The 22,110-nt window shown below is 34.7% G+C and overlaps 1 protein-coding gene across 2 annotated transcripts in view; it reads right to left on the bottom strand.

Moving 5' to 3' along the window:
* Window positions 1-22,110, bottom strand: part of MAP3K5 (mitogen-activated protein kinase kinase kinase 5) — a 112,586-nt gene that overhangs the window by 10,451 nt on the left and 80,025 nt on the right. For both annotated transcript variants that reach the window (XR_015750551.1, XM_026666156.2), the window contains exons 13-25: window positions 19,340-19,435; window positions 18,204-18,285; window positions 16,778-16,911; window positions 13,683-13,810; window positions 12,852-12,988; window positions 10,931-11,036; window positions 9,037-9,194; window positions 8,509-8,686; window positions 8,168-8,188; window positions 7,541-7,718; window positions 7,273-7,441; window positions 4,057-4,242; window positions 2,891-2,996 (exon numbers count right to left, since the gene is read on the bottom strand). Coding sequence is in view for 1 of the 2 variants with exons in the window: in XM_026666156.2 (XP_026521941.1) it covers window positions 2,891-2,996; window positions 4,057-4,242; window positions 7,273-7,441; window positions 7,541-7,718; window positions 8,168-8,188; window positions 8,509-8,686; window positions 9,037-9,194; window positions 10,931-11,036; window positions 12,852-12,988; window positions 13,683-13,810; window positions 16,778-16,911; window positions 18,204-18,285; window positions 19,340-19,435 (1,679 nt within the window). In the remaining variant the exon portion in view is untranslated. The remainder of the gene's footprint in view (window positions 1-2,890; window positions 2,997-4,056; window positions 4,243-7,272; window positions 7,442-7,540; window positions 7,719-8,167; window positions 8,189-8,508; window positions 8,687-9,036; window positions 9,195-10,930; window positions 11,037-12,851; window positions 12,989-13,682; window positions 13,811-16,777; window positions 16,912-18,203; window positions 18,286-19,339; window positions 19,436-22,110) is intronic.

Below are 22,110 nucleotides of genomic sequence, written 5' to 3'. Positions count from 1 at the left end.
TCTTCTTTTCTACTTACCAGATTTCAGTAATACCTACTACTACACTATATTTATTTTCCTGCAGTCAACTTATTCCTCATATTATGTACATTTATGTAGAGACACTGGAAATTTCAGATCACATGACTTTGTCTATTCCTTCCTACACTTATTCAAATGCTCATTATTCAATTGCCTCAACATTCTGTATACTCCTCCCAATCCCAATCATTGGCATTGCACTATTTTCAAGACTCCTTTCCCCACAGGATTCAATTAAAGCCTTGCAGATAAAGTATGCAAGATGATGATCATTGAAATGTACATGCCACCAACTCCTTCTTTTTAATGAGGCACTGCCCATTTGTTGCCAGGAGTCTCTTATCAAAGAAGACTACTGTATCTCAACTGGCACCATCTACACATTTACTTCCAATATTTTTCTCTTTCTTCCCTTGCCATATCCTTTAACACAAAGAAATGAAACTTGTGCCCCGGGCTTCTTTACTAATCTCCTTCCTTGGAGTGCCTTCAAGACTCTGTATCATCTGTTCCAGTTTGGATTGGCAGAAAGGCATGAACAAGTTAAATCATGCTTCCCCCCCACCCAAAGTCAACTGGATTTTCTTGGTTTATTCCTTGAAAATATTTCACTTTTCATCCAAGAATTCTTCAATGAGAAGCAAAACATTTTCAAGGAAAAAAATGCAAGAAAATCCAGTTGCCTTGTGAGGGGAAAAACGCCTTTGGGACAACCATGACTGGGGAGTTTGAGAATCAGACATGCCAAATCAGTTCATTTTCCCATGCGTTTATTTCCTGACATATCCAACTCTAATTTCCATATAATCAGGACCAAATTCTTAGACACGGCCATTTTCATATTTTTAACAAATATTCATGTCTCAAAAGAAACCCTATCCTGCCCATTACCTTTCTACCAGCACTTTCATATCTTAAACATTCTCCATCAGTTTTTTTTCCCTGTTTTGCTAAACAATTTTTAAAGATTTATCTAGTTTTTTTGCTTTTATATATAATTTATCATTTTCTCCATTTTCTCTACTAAACATAACTAGCTTGGTTTTGATATGTTAATGTTTAGATTCACCCCACTTGTTGAATCATACAATCCAAAATTTAATTCACATAACTTGGGATCGCCACCAACAACATGAACATAGCACCGACATACGGTACTAAAGAATATTATCTGATTTGTTACTGCACTGTATTTTTTTTCTTCACTGCCACCATTCATATCCTTTCAATCAGAATTCCTGCACACAACTTGCAGTTTTCATTTTTCAATTCCACTCTTTGACATTTCATTATCATTTTCACTAAATTATCTAAAACACTCTAGCAGAATTTTATCTTAAATTATTACTTCCATGTTTAATTCATTTCAATTTGCCAAAGGCTCAGTGCTGTTTATTTTTAGCCACTTAAACAATGTACGCTGTTTTATTTTTATCAAAATGGCCATTCATTGCATCTTTAACTTCATGTTACACTGTATCTTCTTTTGCAACATTCGGTATTTTTATGTAATATTCTTCCCCGCAACTTTGTTTCCATATATTTTGGTAGCATTTATAAAAATTCTTTTCACACTCCTTTTTATGTGTACTTTTTATTAATTTTTTGGGAAGATTAATTTGATGTCTAATACTTTTTCATGCAGAATTTGAATTTTCTCTTCCTGCACTTCAGTTTCTTTCCTTTTTTCCTTTTCCCTCTCTCTATCCAGCAGATAAGGTACTGTTCCACATTTAGTATCTCTCATCACCTTTGTGTCTTAAATGGATTATCTTGATCTTTCATCATGAACAACCAAATGTATCGGGCTTTTATACTTACTTATTCAGTCTTTTGCCATGTGTTCATATTGACTTATGTAGAAACCATCTATTCAAAACCCAGACTTTTTTCTAAGCAGGTATTCACAATCATCATTCTCATTCATGAATATCTGAATGGCTCAATCACTTGTTCTGTGTCTCATTCTTCCTCACCCACTCATGTCACAGAATAATGCTCCCTCCCAATATCTTCATTCAAAATAATATAGAACCTTAATTAAAATCCACATCGGTATCTTGTATTATAACCATTCACTGAACTGCAACATAAAACTATCACCCACCTTTGGTTTATAATTTTCTTACATTACCACAATAATATAGATGACATCTGTTCATTCATAATTAAACCTACTTCTTCAGCCCCTTCCTTATATTTGTGAGCTATTCCACAAGTTCAGATCACCTTCCTTCAGACCTACATCCTTGTCCTCTCTTAATTTCACAGACATACAACATACCGACCCTTCTTTTCTTCAATTTCATTCATTAATTTGACTCCTCTCAAATTTTAAGTTACAGTCTTCCATATGAATTCTTCACTGCCAGAATGGTCCAAAAGTAATTGGTCTGGGTTATTAAAGCTTTCATATAATTCTTTTTAGTAAGATAGAGAAGGTATAGCTATGCCATGTATAGTATTCCTACTAATGGTAACAACAATTTTGGTATATTTTGGCCAGTATGATGTAATAATTTGCAATCAAAGCCCAGTTTTATTTATTTGTTTATTCAACTTATATCACACCCGTATCGCCCAGAAGCGATTCTAGTTTTACCCAAACAAATTCATACTATTCTATGCAAATCATGGAGACTTTGGAAGTTGACCTATGGCTGGCCACATCTTATCAGCTAGGAAGGATATGTGATAACACTGACACATACATAGGACATGTAAAACCGTCAAATATACTAACATATATTCACAGCTCAGAAGAGAACAGACGTATAAAGTATGGCAAACCCAGCAGTTTTTCCTTCCATGTTAAGTATGCAAGTAGCCTAGTTCCGAAAATTATTTTAAAAAGTGTCAAATATCTTACCAGGTACCAAAATAGTAATAGCAGTCTGCACAGCTTTGCGGATTATGCTATCCAGTGCAAACATCCAATGTGGCTTAATATTGTGGGTTCGTAGAACTTTATTCACCTAGGAAGAGATACTAGAATTGTGAAACTATTATTAATCTTTAAACAATAATCATATAGATAATTCAGTCTGGATATGTCATGTTCACTACCATCACTCTCTCTAAATAATCAGTTTATCATCTAACAAGTGATCAATATTTGAAGAACAAAATACTTCTGAAAGACAAATTTGTATCCATTTGTATGGATTCACTTAATTTATAATTTCTTTCTACTAACCAGAATAACGCAAAATTCTGTGTTATTTGTGTTATTTCAGTTGCTTAAAGAACAGTAACTAATCTGTATAATCTGTATCTTCTATGCAGACAAAGTCTTTCATATTTAGCAATATCTAAACATGTATAAACCTATTATTAAACCTTCAATACAAATTATTTTCTGAGTTACCAAATATATATCACACAATAAGAAGCTACCATTCACTGACAGAAGGGATACAACTGTAACACCTAAAAAAACATTAGAAATCTACAAATATTTAATAATAAATTGAATAATAATATTCAATTTTGGAAAAGATTTCTATCCTTCATCCCAACATTTGGGCTGGAGAAATGAACGATACCCTTCTTCTCTAGATCTCAAAGATCAGAAAGTCGCATCGTGTTCACCAAGAAACAGAATCTTTGCCATAATATAAAGTAGAAGGATACTGCCTCAAGCTATCATTATTAAGCAGATGCACCTGCACAAATTCATCTAAACCAGGGGTGTGATACTTGCAGTGTCATGTTGCCATCACATGACATGTTGTGACTTCACCCCCTTTGCTAAATCGGAGGCGGGCAGGGCGCGAGTTTGACATCCCTGATCTAAACTGAACAGTCTCCTCTAAAGAAATTTTTATATTAATATATTTATATAATGTTTATATTCTTCATGACTTGATAGCCATGTCAGTGCCTCTGAAGATCATATGCTGGGAAACTAATGGGCTTCCTTATGCAGTTGGCTGGCCACTGTGAAAACAGACTGCTGGACTATATGGTCCAATCCAGAGAGGGACTGCTTATGTTCTTAAAATTAGCAAAACAACAAGCCCAAAATATACTTACTGCATCTTGGAAACCAAAGAGTACTAACTGAACTTGGCTGATGCCATGACTGTCAAAGTCCAGCTCCAGTTTCAGCTTTGAAAGTGTATTTGCAATGATTTTGCGGTCTGTTGATCTTACAAATTCTCTGAGGCTAGCAACTAAAGTTGTAATGTGTTCCCATTTCAACTTAAGTTCTTCAGGACCCTGTTAGAATAACAAAAATAGCTAATTACATTTGTATAACTCTGGTTAGTATTAATAAAAATTAAGAATATAGCTCCGTATTCAAATTCTGCTTGTGTGTTTACTTAATTTATTTGCTGCTGATCTTGTAATGAAACTATATATTTCAATGAAGTTTTCCCCAAAAAGTGTATTATATACATTTGTGGTTTACTAAGTGTACATTAAAACCAACAGGCTTCAGTTAATAAGAATATATGTATACCGCGTTATATTTGGAGCCTGATCTGACAATAGGCTAATAATGCTAGTGAAGTAAGGGTGGGATTTAAAAGAATTACTATGGTGTTTATATTCTGTTTGAAGTATGGTATATCTCACGCTTTGGGCCGTAAAGCATTTTTTTTTTTAAAGGTGGGCGGGGGCTTGTGAATTTCTGCGAAAAGCTCCCAGCGGGGGGTTATCCACGCCCGGAGTATTTTTCAAGATGGCGGGCCCGCGTCTGGAACCGGGCTGCGGGTAAAGGTGGGGTCCTTGGTATATGATTGGGATTGTTGGAAACAGGATGTCAAATTCTGGACAATGAGAGAAACATAATGTAAATCACAAAGGTTCAATTTGAAGAGAACGTAATAATGTTGTTTTCAGTTATTCAGAGTACAAAATAGTTTATCCAGTAACTCAGTCAACATTAGTAAAGGTTACAAGATCATTTCAGTAAGAATTAGCTTTTGTTTTCATCTTCTACAATTGTCTGAGGAAGGGACAATTTAAAAAGAAGCCCTTGGAAGAATTCATTATGGACTGTGCCTTTGATTAATTACAATTGAGTCATAAAAGGGACTGGAAGCATATCAAGTATGCCTTTATATGTGAAATGTCACTAGAGAATGTTACTTTGAAGCAAACAATTTCCATTTTTTCCCTTGAAAATTCAAATGTTATGAGCTAGAAATGATAAAATTAGAATCACTGGTGTAATAGTTCAGACTGAGCAGCACTGGAACAGATCTACATATCCACAAGGGAACTCAGATTTGACATAAACATACACACAGTTGAATCATGGAATACCAAAGTAAAACAACTAAGCAGCATCTATCTATTAAAATGCAACTTCTGCAATCTATTTATACATTGTCATTTTTTTGGAATAACAACTGGTATCAGTTCCATATTTCTGCAGCTCTTGTTAATTTCCATATTAATTAATATTAATTTAACTAGTATTATTTTCTGGGAAATATTCAAAGCTAAAAAAGTTTAAAAATGATTTCTGATACATACAGAGGATTTTAAAGATTAATATTCAAATGAAGCTGAACTTTTCCTTTTAGGGTTGATGGATAAACAGTTAGGAAAAAAAACCCATTGAAGATTTTTCAATATATTATTACTCTAATGAGATTACTATATGCACAGAGATGGAAAGATTCATCACTCCCCACTATGGAAGAATGGTTGGTGATATTGACAGAACTTGCTAAAATAGACAAACTAACTTCTTTGATTAGAGGAAGGACAATGTCTACATTTATTGGTGACTGGAAACCTCTTATGGACTTCTTGTAAAAATATAAAAAAAGAAGTTGTGAATTATGGTTTTGATGATTAGACATTATAGATTATAGAAAGCAGAGAATCATGATATACCTTTTGAGAGAGAGATTCAAATATAACTGTAGTTATGATTGCTGTGTGGAATATCACTCCCTTATACTGTTGTATCTTTATATTTTTCTCTTTTTTCTTATTTTCTTCCATTTTCTTTTCTAATTGCACTTTTAGCTTTTTATTTCTCTATTTTTTGTTTCTCAGTTTTAATATAGTTTGCATTAGTTCTTACTACTGCTCTTTAAACTTTTAACAAAAATTACACACATACACACAGCCCTCTTTCATAGTCTTCAGATTAACTGTTTCAAGTGGTCTTTGACTGAAATGTGTGCCTGTGATATAGATCAGATTTTCAGAGTTTGGAACCCAAAGGAGAACAATACTCTCAATGTGCCTTTTTCTGGTCCTGATCTTACAAAATGACTTTAATTGTTGTCTCAAAAGCCATAAATTTTAAAAAAACTGAAAACTATGGACAATTGCATTATATAATTCTTACATCCTAAAGTGTAACATTCCTATTAAAATGTTTAACATTTGTACCAATAATGCTTTTTCTGTATTGATATAAAATATACAGAAAAATGATTCTGAACAACATTCTCAAAATATTTCAGCAACATTTCTCATGATATATCTAATGCATAATTTGACTTTGTTATTTTATTTTTTATAAAATCAACATAACCTAACATTCTGCCATCGATTTTTAAATACTACCAATGATAACTTAACAGAAAACCCCAAATAATATTGACAATGGAGAAACATAAGCATATATAATTTGTACAGTATTTAACTCTTCTATGCCTTATTTTGACAAATATATAGAAAAATTGTTTCTGGTCTGGATAATCAGAATATAGCTAATTGTCAGGGATTCATTATTTTTCTGCATAATTCTATTAGCATTTCCCAGTTACATTTTCAGAGGGGATCTCTCAGAAATAAAACCATTGCATAAGCATTAATGGCAGATAAGTGAAGGTGCAACTATAGTTTAATCTTGCAATTATTTGCACTTAAATATATTTATGCTCTATGGGATTCCTGAAAATCTGCCAATTACCACCTGTAAAGAAATATGTCACTATAGTATTATATAATCTTGCAATATGTTTTGATCCCAACATACTATCCAGTGTACTATGAGCTGTGGTGGCGCAGTGGTTAGAATGCAGTACTGCAGGCTACTTTTACTGACTGCTGGCTGACTGCAATTTGGCAGTTCAAATCTCACCAGCTCAAGGTTGACTCAGCCTTCCATCCTTCCCAAGTCGGTAAAATGGGGGCCCAGATTGTTGGGGGCAATATGCTGACTCTGTAAACCGGTTAGAGAGGACTGTAAAGCACAGTAAAGCGGAATATAGGTCTAAGTACTATTGCTATTTTGTTTTTAAAATAATGCTAAACATATTACATACATTTCTTTACCTGAGTTAAGGCTTCCATCAGATTTCTCACCACCTTATCCTGGTCTTCTGTTAGAATTCTGTGAAGGGTAGCTCTTCGTTCACTGTCCTTTTTTAGCATAAAAAAGCCAGAATCCTTCTCTTCTGGTGAGGGAGGAGCACTATGATCCTCAAAATTCTCATCTGGGATGCTGTGAATATTTAACAGTAGAAACTACCATGAGGAAACCCCTTTTTAAAAAGTGATTTTCTTTTTCATAACCTAGCATGGATGTTACCTGGACAATTACCTTAGAAAAAGAGACCTAAGTCCTTTTCCTTCCTTATCACCACAGGATTTGGCTCTCATTTTAAAGGAGAAGGGATCAAGTTTCAACTCATTGTCAGGTGAAACTGAACCATATTCACTGCTACTACTTGTGTCTTCTACAAGAACAGGAACAGGCAACGATATGCTTCGAAGATATTCTGCTCAATGAAACAGGAAATAAAGTATGATCAAGATAATTGAGCATAACAATTCTCCCCAATACATACAATCTATCTACTAAGATCTCCCAGAAGTTATATTATCTTGGATGAAAGAATTGTATTAACTGTTTCAAAGCAGTTGAGTACCAAGATACCACTGTATCTCACTTAACAATGTTGGGATAGTTATAATGTATCAGTTGTGTTTCCAACTCTGCATTATTGAACAGAAAAATAATCTTTCTAGTTGAGATACGTATGTACGTATGTATGTCAGATATGTAATATATATACAAATCAAATGAAAATTCTTTTTTTTTTCAATGTTCCTCAGAAATGTCTTCTTGTTATGTATATTTATAGCTTTATTTCTTATGAGTTAACCTATGTGATATTTCATAACACTGGAAAGCTTCTGGGAAAAAAATATTAATTGCAAAACTTACCATTTGATCCAGCTGTGAGAGCTGCAAAAATAAAACAAAAATAATGTAACTTTCAGAATTGCTCAAGTCAAACAAAGAAAACTTGATATAATAGGGCTCCAGTGCAGTTAAACTTTATAATATCAAATTTCTACGTACTAAAAGAATAGAGATGCTGTATTTACACAACACACACTTATGTAATATTCTAAAAGCATTTGACAAAGCTCATTATTTCAAAACCATATCTGTTAGTAAGTTCTGGCTTGACATTCTCAAAAGACTGCCAGGTTATCTTGCTTTGTTAACAATGACTCCTAATAATCTAAAATCTCCCAACTAGAACAGTCAGATGTCTTCACCTGTTAGTTTTGACTGTGACTTTCTTTTTCTGCTGGTGACTTTTAAGAACTCATCTATAAGAAGTTCATTAGCACAGGTTCTCTTGTCTGGATCAGGTTCAAAGCACCTCAGCAAAAAAGCTTTTGCCTCCACTGACATGGATTCTGGAATCTCAGGATGTATTTTGAACATTCCAACCTGATAAATGCAGATGAAAATCAATTTTTAAAAAAGACAAGCAGATCTTTCATCACAGAGGGAAATTCTTTTCTTTTGTTTCCACATTAAAAATAGCATTAGCTGAAGGATCTTAGAACAGTCTTTCGTTCTTTGATAGGTATTATTTTAAAAGATAATCAAAATAACATTTTAGCATTTTGTTTTCTATGGCATGCTTTCATGTTCAGTTGAATCTAAATATGAACAAGATATGCTGTAACATTCCCCCCTCTAACCAGTTATCATATCAACTTGTTTTTTTCAACATAGACTTGACATAAGTTTACTTTCCTTTTTCCTCCTCTTTTCAGAAAACTATCTAAACTAACCTTAAACATGGCTGCTTGTGGTTCTCCTAGTTCATAAAATGGAGGCTTTCCTGTGGCCATTTCAATAATTGTACAGCCTAAGGACCAGATATCTGCAGCCTTTCCATAACCTCTTGGTCCTTTATCAATTATTTCTGGTGCCATATACTGAAGAGTACCTGTGAAAAACAGATGTATTTTATGCATATTTAATAACAAATTGACAGAAGGCATATACTGAAAAATGAATTTTCAGATTTTACATGTACATTTATGTTACAGTATTTAGCATTAACATGGCACATGTTTCAAGTGTCCCACCTACATTTGCTTTTTCAGACTCAATTAGTCTAGTTTACTATATTGCATTAGATACAGGCCTTGCACCTATGATTTATCTTTAAATGCTTATAATCTAATCTATCAACTATAGTCAAATCAGCAAACTATGATTGAATTCTTCTTTACAAACCAGAAGATGAAACTATGATCACCACAACTATGATTAAACAAAACTAAAAACAGTTATTTTCTTATAATGCAAAAGAGAACATTACAGGAAGAATGTAATGATAACCTTAGTTTATATATCCTGTGCCAGTTTGGGTATAAGGGGACAGCACTGAAATAACCAGGGAAGGATAGCTATGTGATAGTTGAAGCTGTCAGGACTGATCCATGAACAGATTTGGAAAATGAATAAAATCTGGCCATGCTTCTAAAAAAATATTATTCAGTGGGCATTGTTCCCCCCAAAATAAAAAAAAAATGTCTTTGCTAACAACAAACTCTGAAGTGAAGAAATAAAAAGCAAGAAAATATTGAGTTTATGATTGTAAAATTATTGTGTGTGCTGGCATGACTTTCTATTTTTTGATTCAAGACCAAGACCATATTTCTACCTGATCTTGTTGTAATTTTGTAATAGTTTAAGGATCACTAGGCTTATTTCCATAGTAGTCTCAAAAGTAATCTCAAAAGTAATCCACTACAGTGTACCTACAGAAAAGATGCTGTTTTGGAAGAGCTACCAAACGGAAAGTTTACAAATATCTCAATGGCAGAGCAATAATTTTCATAATAGGGGTCAGTATAGGGGTCTGTAACACTCCTGAATGCTCTATGAAACAAGCTAATAGAGCAACTGGATGCAATTGGGATTTCTAAAGCTATTTTGAATAGTTCCCACTAGGCTTTTTTCAATATATCCAGTAGTAAGATTGGAAATGGAATCCAACATTTGGGAACATAAAGTACAGAAAGGCCCATCACAAAGCTATATCTACTAAATTTAAAAACTGCAACTAAATCTATTCACTGTTTCAAAGTTACATTTATGTTGTTTTTATTTTCTATATGAAATATAAATTCAGTATAAAATTTAATACGTTTTTGTGAGTGCATACAAATGCCAGCCACAGTATTGAATACTGAGTCAGAGCACACCCAGTTTCTAAGCCAGCTAATGTTATGCTTATGTATGACCTTTAATTGGATCAGAATGTCAGACTGATTAAATAGTCTGTACTTCCTCTAAATCAATTTTTAGGAATGTTGCTGATAACATTAATGGAGATTGGTATGCACATCAACAGATGATTATTTCTACTTATGTGAATTACATCACTTGAATGACTAATGCTACACTCCCTAAGCATATTTTCTAATGGGAAGGATTCCCTAGGATTCCTCATGTCAGTGACCTAGCTCTTATGAAGGCTTTTCATTGACACTTTTAAAGATTTTTCACACAGTTAAATCCCTGGAGACAGAGGATATTTTTCCTAACCAAGGCAAATAAAATGAGCATGTTACATCCACCAGGAATCCCAAAGATTATGTTCAATTTATGAACACTGAACATTTTTCAATGAAATTAGGAACTCTACAATATGCTTTCAGACTTGGAACATACCTGTGAATGTCTCAGTGCAAGGATTGATTCCAGCAAGCCTCTTTGATGTGCCAAAATCTGAAATCTTTAATACTCCACTGTATGTGTTGATAAGAACATTATCCCCCTGGGGGAAGAGAACATTTGAGATCACTGTTTCACGTTATGACTGACATCGCAAAACAATTTGCGGTTAAAATGAATGCTGAAAACTGATTATGAATGAAATAGATGTTGCTACACCTTTGACACTAGATTACGTTTCTGATGACCCTCTCATTCCTGAATGCTGAACTAGTACCTTCTAAAAACAATGGTACAAGAGAAAAACAATAAAATGGGGCAGTTCAAAAACTGTAGGGAAAAATTATTTTCTATATTTAATATTGCATGGTTTTAATTATTTTTTTATCAACATATTTTCTTAACATGTCATACATCAGGGCTAGGAAAACTGTGGCATTGCAGATGTTGTCGAACATCTCCAGTATTTTAGGAAGCATAGCCATATGCTGGGTGTTACAGGTGTCAATATTCCAGCATTCCGTTCTGTTGATATAGAAGTTAATACTTGTAACGTTTTGGTGAAGTTTACCAATGTAACCGGCAAATGGTATGCAAAGTCAGCTAATAGACATTGCTTTGTCTTCCTCCTTCTACAGTCTCTTATAGCCTTACCAAAGAATTGAAAGATCTAACAGATCAGAATAGGCTCTGTATTACAGAGTAAGAGCATAAGAGGGGAAATATTTGAAGTCTGGCTGGGAAAAAAAATCAGTTGATTTGTGTAAAATTTCTACTTTCATACGATTCCGCCATCAGGAACAATTCCCAGGACAAAAAAAGGAAAAGTTCTCCAATCCTTTTTGGAATCATTTGGGTTTGGCCTCCTCCCTCTTCTCCATCAGTCAAGAGCTCCCTTAGCAGGCTACTTCATGGTAGCATAGTCATAGCAGTTGAGTGTGTTAGAAAAAGGCCCCTGAATATATATGCAAAAAAGGTATTTGAGGCAAAATGTATAAAAGATAAAAAAATGAATATATGGGATGGAAAAGCGACAGAACAGTAAATCATGTCCCATGAATCCTTCATATTTGATACTATCCATCATCAAGGGTATGTAACCCCCCTCTCACTCATACATATTGATTAATGTGAGAATTCTGCCATATCTTGAAAAGATTTATGATCCCTGATGTAAATTAATATAGAAAAAGAGGAGTGGTTAAAATAATCACAAGTCAGGTATGCTCTGTGCATCACTATTTATTTAGATTTATCTTTAGATAACTGTATCTTACCAATCTTTATGCTACACCAATACTATCCATTTTAAAAGAACATGAACCAGACAGTGTGGTGGAATCTGCAGCTGAAGTGTAAGGAGAAGTTAAGAGATTGGCTAACCTGGAATCATTGAAAGGGAAGAAACGGCGGAAGGCAGACCCTCCCTAAATCTTGCAGTACTTATCTAATTCCTAATTAATTGTGGTTAGTGCAGTTAGCCTAGCAAGATTCTTGTAAATAGGTGAGCAATAATAAACATATTTCTCTGATCAACTTCCAGCGTCATTCTAGTTCCTTGTGTCTGACAGACGTGCTTTTTCCAAAACCTTTTGAAGAACCCACAACTAAAACAAGGCTGAATTCAGATGAGAATTCCAACTAGTCTATCCCACTAAATTGCAAAATTCTTTTGCATCATCATTCATATCATCCATTAGTCTTAAGATACTAAGAACGAAATCAGTTCCAATGCATTCCTATTAGTGGATGTTCAGATTTCTCTATTTACTATGATCAAATGGGGATTGAGACTTTTTCCTATCAGATAAAAGTTGAACTAATTTTCATATTCATAAAATAATTTTACATTCATCCATACCAGTTCTTTCTGCAAAGAAATCTCCCTTTACAATTTATAGTACATAGCAATTCCCACCTTTATATCTCTATGCACAATTTGATTATCATGGAGGTATTTTAATCCTTCAAGAATCTGTTTGGTGTAGAAACCAATTGTCTGTTCATTATCTTTCAATGGTCCCCATTTTGATCTCAAAAGAGCTGAAAGGCTACCTGAAATATCAAGAAAAATAATTTCAAATTAGACAGATACTAAGGGTAAACCACAGTGTTTACTTGAATGGTAGTATTTGTATTTCCTTAAAAAATGGAAACGTGTTTATTATAACACCAGCACCTTTTGTAGCAAAAAATATTCTGATTATCAATATACCAGGTTAAATGCAATCCTAAGCAGATAAGAGTTCTACCTGTCAACAGTTTACCTTTTCCTCCCCTGCCTAAAACCACCTGAATTACCTCAACCCTACAGGGTAAACCTAGATATGTGCAGAGGAAAGATGCAAGAATTTAATTCCACTGGAGGAAACTTTGTATCTGCAGACAGACATCATTAGATACAATTTATTACAAAAATTATTTCAGAACTAGTTACATTTTTTTTCTTAATATAAAACAAAAACAAATGGTTTATTCTACTTCAAAATGTTACATTTTATTGCCTTTACCTCACTGATTAGTGAATTGAAAAGCACATTTTGTGAATTCTGGATAATATTTCATACAACATCAACATTCTAAATATGTTAATGAAGAAAAACTGCTTTATAACCTTCTATAACAAACTTGCTGACCTAGCAACTGGCGAGAAATTCTGGGAGTTGTAGTCCTAGGTTGACAGAAAATACAGCAATGGCAAACATTTTAATAAAAATGCATTAATTCTTTAAACCTAGAAATGTTTTACCTCCTGGTACCTGTTCCATGAATATTTTAATAAATCCATCTTCACTAAATGAGCCAAGATATTGAACAATGTTCTTGTGTTTGAGGTGTTTGTGTAAAGCTATTTCTTCATGTAAAGGCTGGGAATACCTAAAAGACAGATTAGTGTGATTCAGTCCCATAGTTTTCATCCCATGGAATTTACTACATAGTACTCAGTTTATAAATAAACCCTCAATAATTTACAGATGGCAGTACTTTAAAGTAAAAAAATAAGCAAATAAGAAAATTGTCCAGTTAATGTTCGTACAAAGGAAATATATTCCTAAAAATTGATAACACAGAACAAATAGCAAGGCAGAAAGCATGAAAGCTGACTACATCAACAACTTACTAGTACAGAAAAATACAGTTCCGTCTCATATTTTTGGTGGTGTAATCCAATATAAATTTGAAATGGATGTTTCATAGGACATGTCAACCATGTGTGTTTGCTTAAGTGCTATAACAATTTTTCCTTTTCATTGAAACAGGTTCAGTTTTGAATCACATGTTCTGTGCTTTTCTGGCCAAGTTAAGATTCTGAGTCAATTCTATAATACAACATCATCTAAGTTTTGTTATTCCCACTTAGCTATCTGGATAGTTGTTCATATTAGTCAGTTTTCCCTATCTTGGTTTCTCCAGATACTGAAATACAACTATTAAAATGGTCAGCTACCACTCCATAGTTTTACCACTCATTATCAAGATTCACGAGTACCTGTTATTTTCACAAATTTTAGCCACCAGTGGAACTGTCTCAAGAGATTATAAAGCTTGAATGTTTGCAGTTATATACACAAAACTTTCTATAGTATGAAATTCTGGCCCTATTCACATTACAAAGTTAACTTGGGGGGGCTGAATTTGGTATTATTTTAAAAACTGTGTTAATTTATTTTAATTTAATTAAGTTAATCTAGATTTAACAGATCTACTCTAGTTTGAAGTTAAATTAACTTTCCCTGCATCCTGTAAACTACTTACCAAAAATCAACTCTCCCTTCCAATAATCATAATTAAAATAATCTTAAGAGAAATCTGCCCCAAATAAGGCTTTTCTAGACATTCTACCTCTATAGTCGTTTTGGGTCTCCCCCTTTCACACACACATACAGAAGGACAGAAAGAGGCAGAAATGGTATGCCAATTATTCAGATTTTTTTAAAAGAAAAAAAAAGGAGGTACTGGGGAAGTTGTAGTGTCTGAGAGGCCTAGCAGATGACTGACTGAATCATTTCAGATTATGTGTTGTTGACACATAAAGATGAGGCAACTAACTGGAAAGGGCAGGATCACTTCTGTCTGCAAATTTGCTTTAAGAAGGTTAGAAGAGCAATCTGGGCCAGTCTCTTTGTATATACAAGTAGTCCTCAATTTACAACAGTTCATTTAGTGACCATTCTAAGTTACAACAGTGCTGTAAAAAGTGATTTATGGCCATTTTTCACACTTACAACTGTTGCTGCATACCTATGGTCACATGATCAAAATTTGGATGCTTGGCATTAATATTTATGACAGTTGCTATGTCCTGAGGTCATGTGATCACCTTTTGTGACCTTCTGACAAGCAAAATCAATGGGGAAGCCATATTCACTTAACAACCGTGTCACTAATTTAACAACTGCAGTGATTCGCTTAACAACTGAGGCAGGAAAAGTCATAAAATGGGGCAAAACTCACTTAACAAATGTCTCACTTAGCAACAAAAAATCTGGGCTCTATTATAGTTATAAGTCAAGGACTACTTGTATTTGTATAGACTGCGTACCATATTTGATATTTTATATTATGTGCATTGGTTGGGAGAAGAGTGAGTCTGTTTCTGAATTTTACATTCTCTATGGAGATTTCTAGCTTTGTTTTCTTTCTGCCTGTAAGTGGTGTGTGTGTATACTTTCTGTGGGTCCATTGTGAGAGGTCTAATGTCGTAGGGTTGTGTGATCTGCATATATAGTTACCAGTTCATACATTTATTCTGCTTATTTCCTATTATGGAAATATATAGATCAAGTTCCTGAAGCATTAAAGGCAAGCATGTGTAGGTAGGCAAAACTATCACTGCTTTTGTAAGACAAAAGCTGCTGCAGGGGAGGCCAGTAAGAAGAAACTAAGTTTTTTTTTGGGGGGGGGGGCGCAAAAAAAATATGTAATGCTTCAAAAGTGCACCCCCCATACCCCCCAGGCAAAGTTCCACATGCAAATGAGTGAGCATAAATACACTTCAGGAAATCTGCAAAAGAGTCTGATCCAGTCTCTCGGTTTGGACAGATGGCCAGCTAAATGAAAGGATTAAGAACACCCGTGCCATTGCTGTGCTTCAAATCATCCATTGCCAAAAGGAATGGGAAATGGAAATGTGTATTAATATTTCATAATCTCTTAAAATACTTTTTTTTTTACTTACATTCAGCACTTAGCCACTGAACCAGAAGCTAAGAGAACATAAATAGCCATAAAATAACTAACCAATATTAAATCCAGCTAGGCACACTGCATAAATGCAAATACCACATGTTTGAGTGACCTGTAATTAAGCATGTTGTATTCATGCAGCAATTGTCTTTCGTGTCTAATTCTGCTTCCTGAGTCTCTGGGCCCAGCTGCAGTAACCTATGCACAACTTTGTGATGTGAACAAGGACAGGAAGACTCCTTCCATACAATTATGAAAGAGCCCTGGTGGTGCAGTGGTTAGAAGGCAGTGCTGCAGGCTACTTCTGCTGACTGCCGGCTGCCAGCCGTTCAATTCTGACTGTATCAAGGTTGACTCAGTCTTCAATCATTCCAAGGTCAGTAAAATGGGGGCAATATGCTGACTCTGTAAACTGCTCAGAGTGGGCTGTGAAGCAGTAAGTAAGTCTAACTGCTGTTGCTATTACTGTGACAGTTCAACAGCACCTATCAGGACTCTTTTCTGGTTGTCTATCGTTGATGTATCTATTGTTTCAGAAGGAAGTGCTTTTGATCACCTTTGGAGATCTATTGTTAGTTTTTCCAACAGAACACTGGTGAGCATTAGCTGTATAATTGTAAATATAGCAGCATCTGTCAGCATTCACTATTACTATACCTGCTATCTCTTTCTGGGATTTCTTTAATGGCAATTCTGACTTGATTGCTCAGATCTCGTCCTGCATAAACTATGCCATAAGTGCCTTTCCCCAGAATGACTCGTTCACCATTTTCATCATATTCATAATCATACTATAACAAAAAAAAATACACAAAAGGGAAGGGATATGTCATTCTGTTATGTGTCAAATACAAATATTGTAATCTTTGGGAAGACGTGATTCAACAGTGGTTCAAACCAAGGAGAATCAACATCCTATCTAAATATTAGGCCAGTGCTGCTGTGTTTATTTTTTTAAAATCTATACTTCATCTTTCAATGGTGAATTAGCATTCCCAGGAGAACAGGAATCTCATAAAAGGTAGTCCTCATTTAGTGGCCATAACTGGGACCAACAACTTTCTCATTAAGCAAAGAAGTTAAGTGAAATCTCAATTGTGTATATGATATTACTTCAATTTTCCTTTGCTTTTACACTTTTACAAAAACCCTAAATACAAAAACTGGTTGTAAAGTTCCTTTTTATTGCTGTTGTAACTATGAACTGTCATTAAATGAGGCAGTTACTAAAGAGGATTATGTATAAGACAATTTCTGTTTAAAAATTTAACTTCAGTTTTTTTTCCACTGATTCATATTTTCTCCTTGAACCTTCTTGATAATGTTTAACAAAAGAAGATCTAAATATCTAAGTGGCAGCGAATGATTAAGTATACTGCCTTGTTTAATGACTGTTTAAAGTTATGACAGTGTTGAAAATGTAACTTTATGACCAGATCTCACATTTACAATTGTCACAGTGTCCCTGTAATCATGTGATCAACACACAAGCACTTCATAACTGATAAGACATTTACAACTTTGGAATGTCTTATAATCACATAATTGCTGTTTGTGTACTTCACAACCAGCTTTTGCCAAACATTAGAGAAACTGCCAGTAAAATCACAAGCTGCAATCTTTTGACATTTTGCCATTTTGCTTAACAACCTGCGATGACTCGCTGAATTATCAAATTGGAAGTGATGTCTTAAGTCCATCGTGGTAACATTATGTTTCCCTTAGTGACTGCACTGATTAGCAAGGGAGTACCAATTGTGGTTGCTAAGTGAGGATTACATATGTGATGATGATTAAATATCAAATGATAATGTATGTAAATATTAGAGTTTGAATAGCTCTTTAAAATGTCCATCTATTTGCAACAGGCTTATACATTAATATGGCTTGCTTTTTTCTTTGTAACGAGTTTTCTAATACTGCAAAAGAAACATGAGGTTATAAATCATGATAGCCACTGTTCCTGCTAACAAATGCCTGAAAGTCTAGAAAGCAGACACGGTTGTGGGTATGAAGTGGAACTTGCTAGGGAGCTCATTTTTAAAAAATATGAAAAATAGGAAGAATACACAGTTGCCTTTACCTCCAGAGAATCTCCATCACATTCACCTTCCTCTGTGTTTTTCCCTATTTCTTCAGTGATGCTATTAACCATTTCAAAAAATCTGCCAAAGACATATAGTAGTCATATAGAAGAAAAGAACAATGAATAGAATAAAACTTGGTGATTAGCAATCACAGCAGACTCTGATTGATACCACAGCTATGCTTCACAAAAAAAATTCTGGACACCTGTTTTGACATGATCTCCTTCAGACTGTACCTTGTATCACGATATACAATTTTGTATATTGTTTTGGTAAGAACAACCATACCCAGCACATAGTAGGAGTTAGAATATTGGAATAAAACATGAGATTCCCACACTCAAATCCCCAGACAGCTTTAAAAGTCACTGAATGTTTTTAAAATAATCACTATTCCTCAGTTCAAGGTAATTCACAGAGTTGTGAAAATAACAAGCACGGAAAGGGAAAAAGCACATACAATGCCTTGAATTGTTGAGAAAGACTAGGATAAACATAATAAACAAGCACAGACCTTATTATGTGTGATAGTTACATCATTTGAGAATATATGTATGGTGGTTATGTCGCTTGAGAAAGAGGGATTTTAATATAAATTGCAATCCAATTTTGGATTTACACAATGTTTTTATAAGTTTCATATCTGTTCCTAAATGCTTGCAAAGAAAAAGTGATGGAATGCACACTGAGATATAGGAAAGATTATGTAACAGATGGCATAACCCATAACAGATGCCATTCAAAACTAAAATAATTTAATTCAAATCTTCAAAACACAGAAATAAATTTGAATGGGCACATATTTGGAAGATTTAGTACAGACCTGGGTGGCTTTTCCACAACCCTGATATTCCCTGGGTATCTCTCATCCAACTAATCTTGATCCTAGTTAGCTTCTGGGCCCAGAAAAAATCAGCCAGGGAATAACCAGCATGAATGCTGACATAAATACAAAGTGAATGCTACTGATTAAAGACTTCAGAAGCTAAAATTAAGCTGCTAAATATTCTCAGTAAACACAATTATTTTTCATGCCATAGTGGATTTTAAAATATTTTATCAAATAATAACATAGCAGATGTAAAAATAGCCTATTTATCTTTTTTAAAATATGCAATAGTAATCAACATACTTTTTGCAGTGATGTTCTGTACAGAAATAGATTTGGAAATCATCTGAATTGTGTAGTACATACAGGAAACAGCATCGTTCTTCAAATTTTGAAATGCTAAAAAGAAATAAAATTAGAATAGATGACTAATATGTCTTTATACCTGATGAAATCTTTCAATTATTACAAGAAATCAGAATTTTGTAATGCATGATATCTGAAAAATGCTCCAAGTAATTTTGTCCTTATTTTTTTTTAAGAAGGAAGATAGGTAAGGATATGTTAGAGGAAGAAAATCCTCCCTCAGTCTTTATAAAACAATAGTAATGAATGAAGCTCAGGTTGCTTACTTACAGAAAAATGAAAGTTAATTCAGTATTTAGGGACTCCCAAATACGGCTATGCTATCATTTCCAAACTTTTCTCTAATGTCATAGATATCTGAGTCTGTAAACTTAGGTATGTGTATGGGGGGGTTGTTATAAAAGTATACCCAAAAGCCAAAAAAATTATTCTTGAAATACTTACATCATATTAAATAGGACACTATCAATTATTTGAAGAAAGATACGTAACTATCTCATTTAAATGGACTGCATCTCATTTAAATTATACATCCAGTGCAACTGTTCTCTTAAAAAACTCTGGGAGGATCATCTGGGTTTGGAAGTTCATGAATCACATAAAGAACTCCACGTAGTTCATGGAATTGTCATCAACCACCACGAATGAATGATGAAGATGACCTCCTGTGGCTAAAAGAGCACTTTTTCTTTCTATGTTATGAAACTGACTACATACTGGAAGCCACTGGAGGGCACCCTAGCACAAACTTTCGGTCACTACTTTCTTTTTTTCCTTTTAAAGGTACCAAAAATTCATCATTAAATTACGGCTATCACAAATTAATCTATGAAATATATTTCAACATGAAGTATAGTAAACAGCAAATAAACACTAAAATATTACTAACAGATCATTCCAATTGCATACCAATCTTTTTCATAGTTTTCTATTCCATACAACCTCATATTCCACAGTCTCTTTCCAGAATAAATGCTACTTGACATTTGTCTAATAACGTATGACAAGTAACCTTAATAATTCGATGAATCTTATTGGAAGATAATTAAAGGTGTCTAGGTGAATTAAATAGGCATATAATTGTATTATTAATGTAAGAAATCAAACAGAGTCCTGCTACATCAGGCCATAAGGCAGCCTAATGTTGCACGCTGCGTCACATGGCAAGCAACTGGAACACAACCCAAGTTTGGAATGGATGAAATCCTCCTTCCACAGTTGCTTCTCAGTAACCATATTTAAGGTTTTATTTAAACAATAATGCAGTTAGCATTAGTAGTTATTGATTCTCCATGACAATGAGATTCTCAGTCATCCAGGTCATGACTACCTCAAAGGTGCTTTTTCAAAAGGCAACTGGACGATGTTTTTTTTTCCCCTTGCGGTAGATGTTTTGCTTCTCATCCAAGAATAGATGAAGCTTTTGGATGAGAAGCGAAGTGTCTTCTTTCTCAAGGAAAAAAAATAGTTCAATTGCCTTTTGAAAAAGTACCTTTTAGAGACTTGATACTCCATGTAACCGTTAATTCCACTTTTAAAGTCATTTAAATTGCCTACCACCTATCACAACTGTTTGCAGTCAATGTTACAGCTCAGCTCTGCACTGTAAATCAGAATTTCCCTGCATTTAGTTTTAGTAGACAACCTTGAGTTCTAACACTTCTAGCTAGTGTTGCCTTATCAGTGAGTTGGGCATAAATAAATAAATAAACATAAATTATGTGATGCAATAATAAAAGCATCTCTTCACAGATGTTGCATATATCATGTGTGATTTCATATATCCGTATTACCTGATATTCAGGTATGCCTCTGTAAGATCATTTGAGGTGGGGAAGTCACCCTCCCTAATGCTCTCCAGAATAGATTGTAGCATCCTGAAATGCTTGTAACACAAATATTTATTGAGCCTTTTAAGGTCAAGAATAGTAAAATCCCTTACCCTGCTGACTCAATGGAACTGTCTGGATGGCTTGAATATCCAGCAGGTGTTGAATAGCCTGTTCCATGAGTTTTTTTCGGGATGCCTCCTGGATACAAGGCAAGGCACATAGAACCTGGGGGGGGTTGTGATCTGAATTGCAAGAAAAGGCCATGTCTGACCCAAGCATCAGATGATGGAGCCTCCCACTAGGCAACAAAACTGGATAATCTGCCCGCAATGAGAGAACTACTACAACAATTAACGGGAACCCCCATGAAAGGACTGCTTGTCGGAGTATTGAGGCCTGTCTCTGGCTGTGGGCGTTCCTGACTATTAAAGGCCTGCCGCTGCGGCCCTTGAGCCCCGGTACTGCCCTCTGCTCTGAATGTCGACCTACGGGAGTATGGAACTCCCCTGAAACCTGAAAGCCTTGTCAGAGATGGAAGGTACTTCTTGTCTCTGGTCTCTACAAGATGGGGATCCAAGACGTCCCCAAACAATTTATCCTCCTTTATTGGGACAGATGCCACCTTCCATTTGCACTGGCTATCGGCCTGCCAATTTTTCAGGCAGACCATCCTGTGAGCAGCCACTGATGTAGCAATGGATTTGTGGTTGTGAATCTGGCGCTATTTAAGGTGGCATCTGCGTAAATTCAGCCACTGCAACTAACTTGAGAATGTCCTGATGGACCCGGACATCTGTAGCAGGAATCCTGTCCTGTAGCTGGTGAAGCCAGCGTAAGGAGTCTCTCATGAAGAATGATACAGCCAATGCATCCTTG

Source organism: Notechis scutatus, chromosome 1, assembly GCF_049901735.1.
Source record: "Notechis scutatus isolate UNSWTSFEM ecotype Mainland chromosome 1, rNotScu1.2, whole genome shotgun sequence".
NCBI classification, from domain to species: Eukaryota; Metazoa; Chordata; class Lepidosauria; order Squamata; family Elapidae; genus Notechis; species Notechis scutatus.
This window is presented reverse-complemented; position numbering and strand designations above follow the sequence as displayed.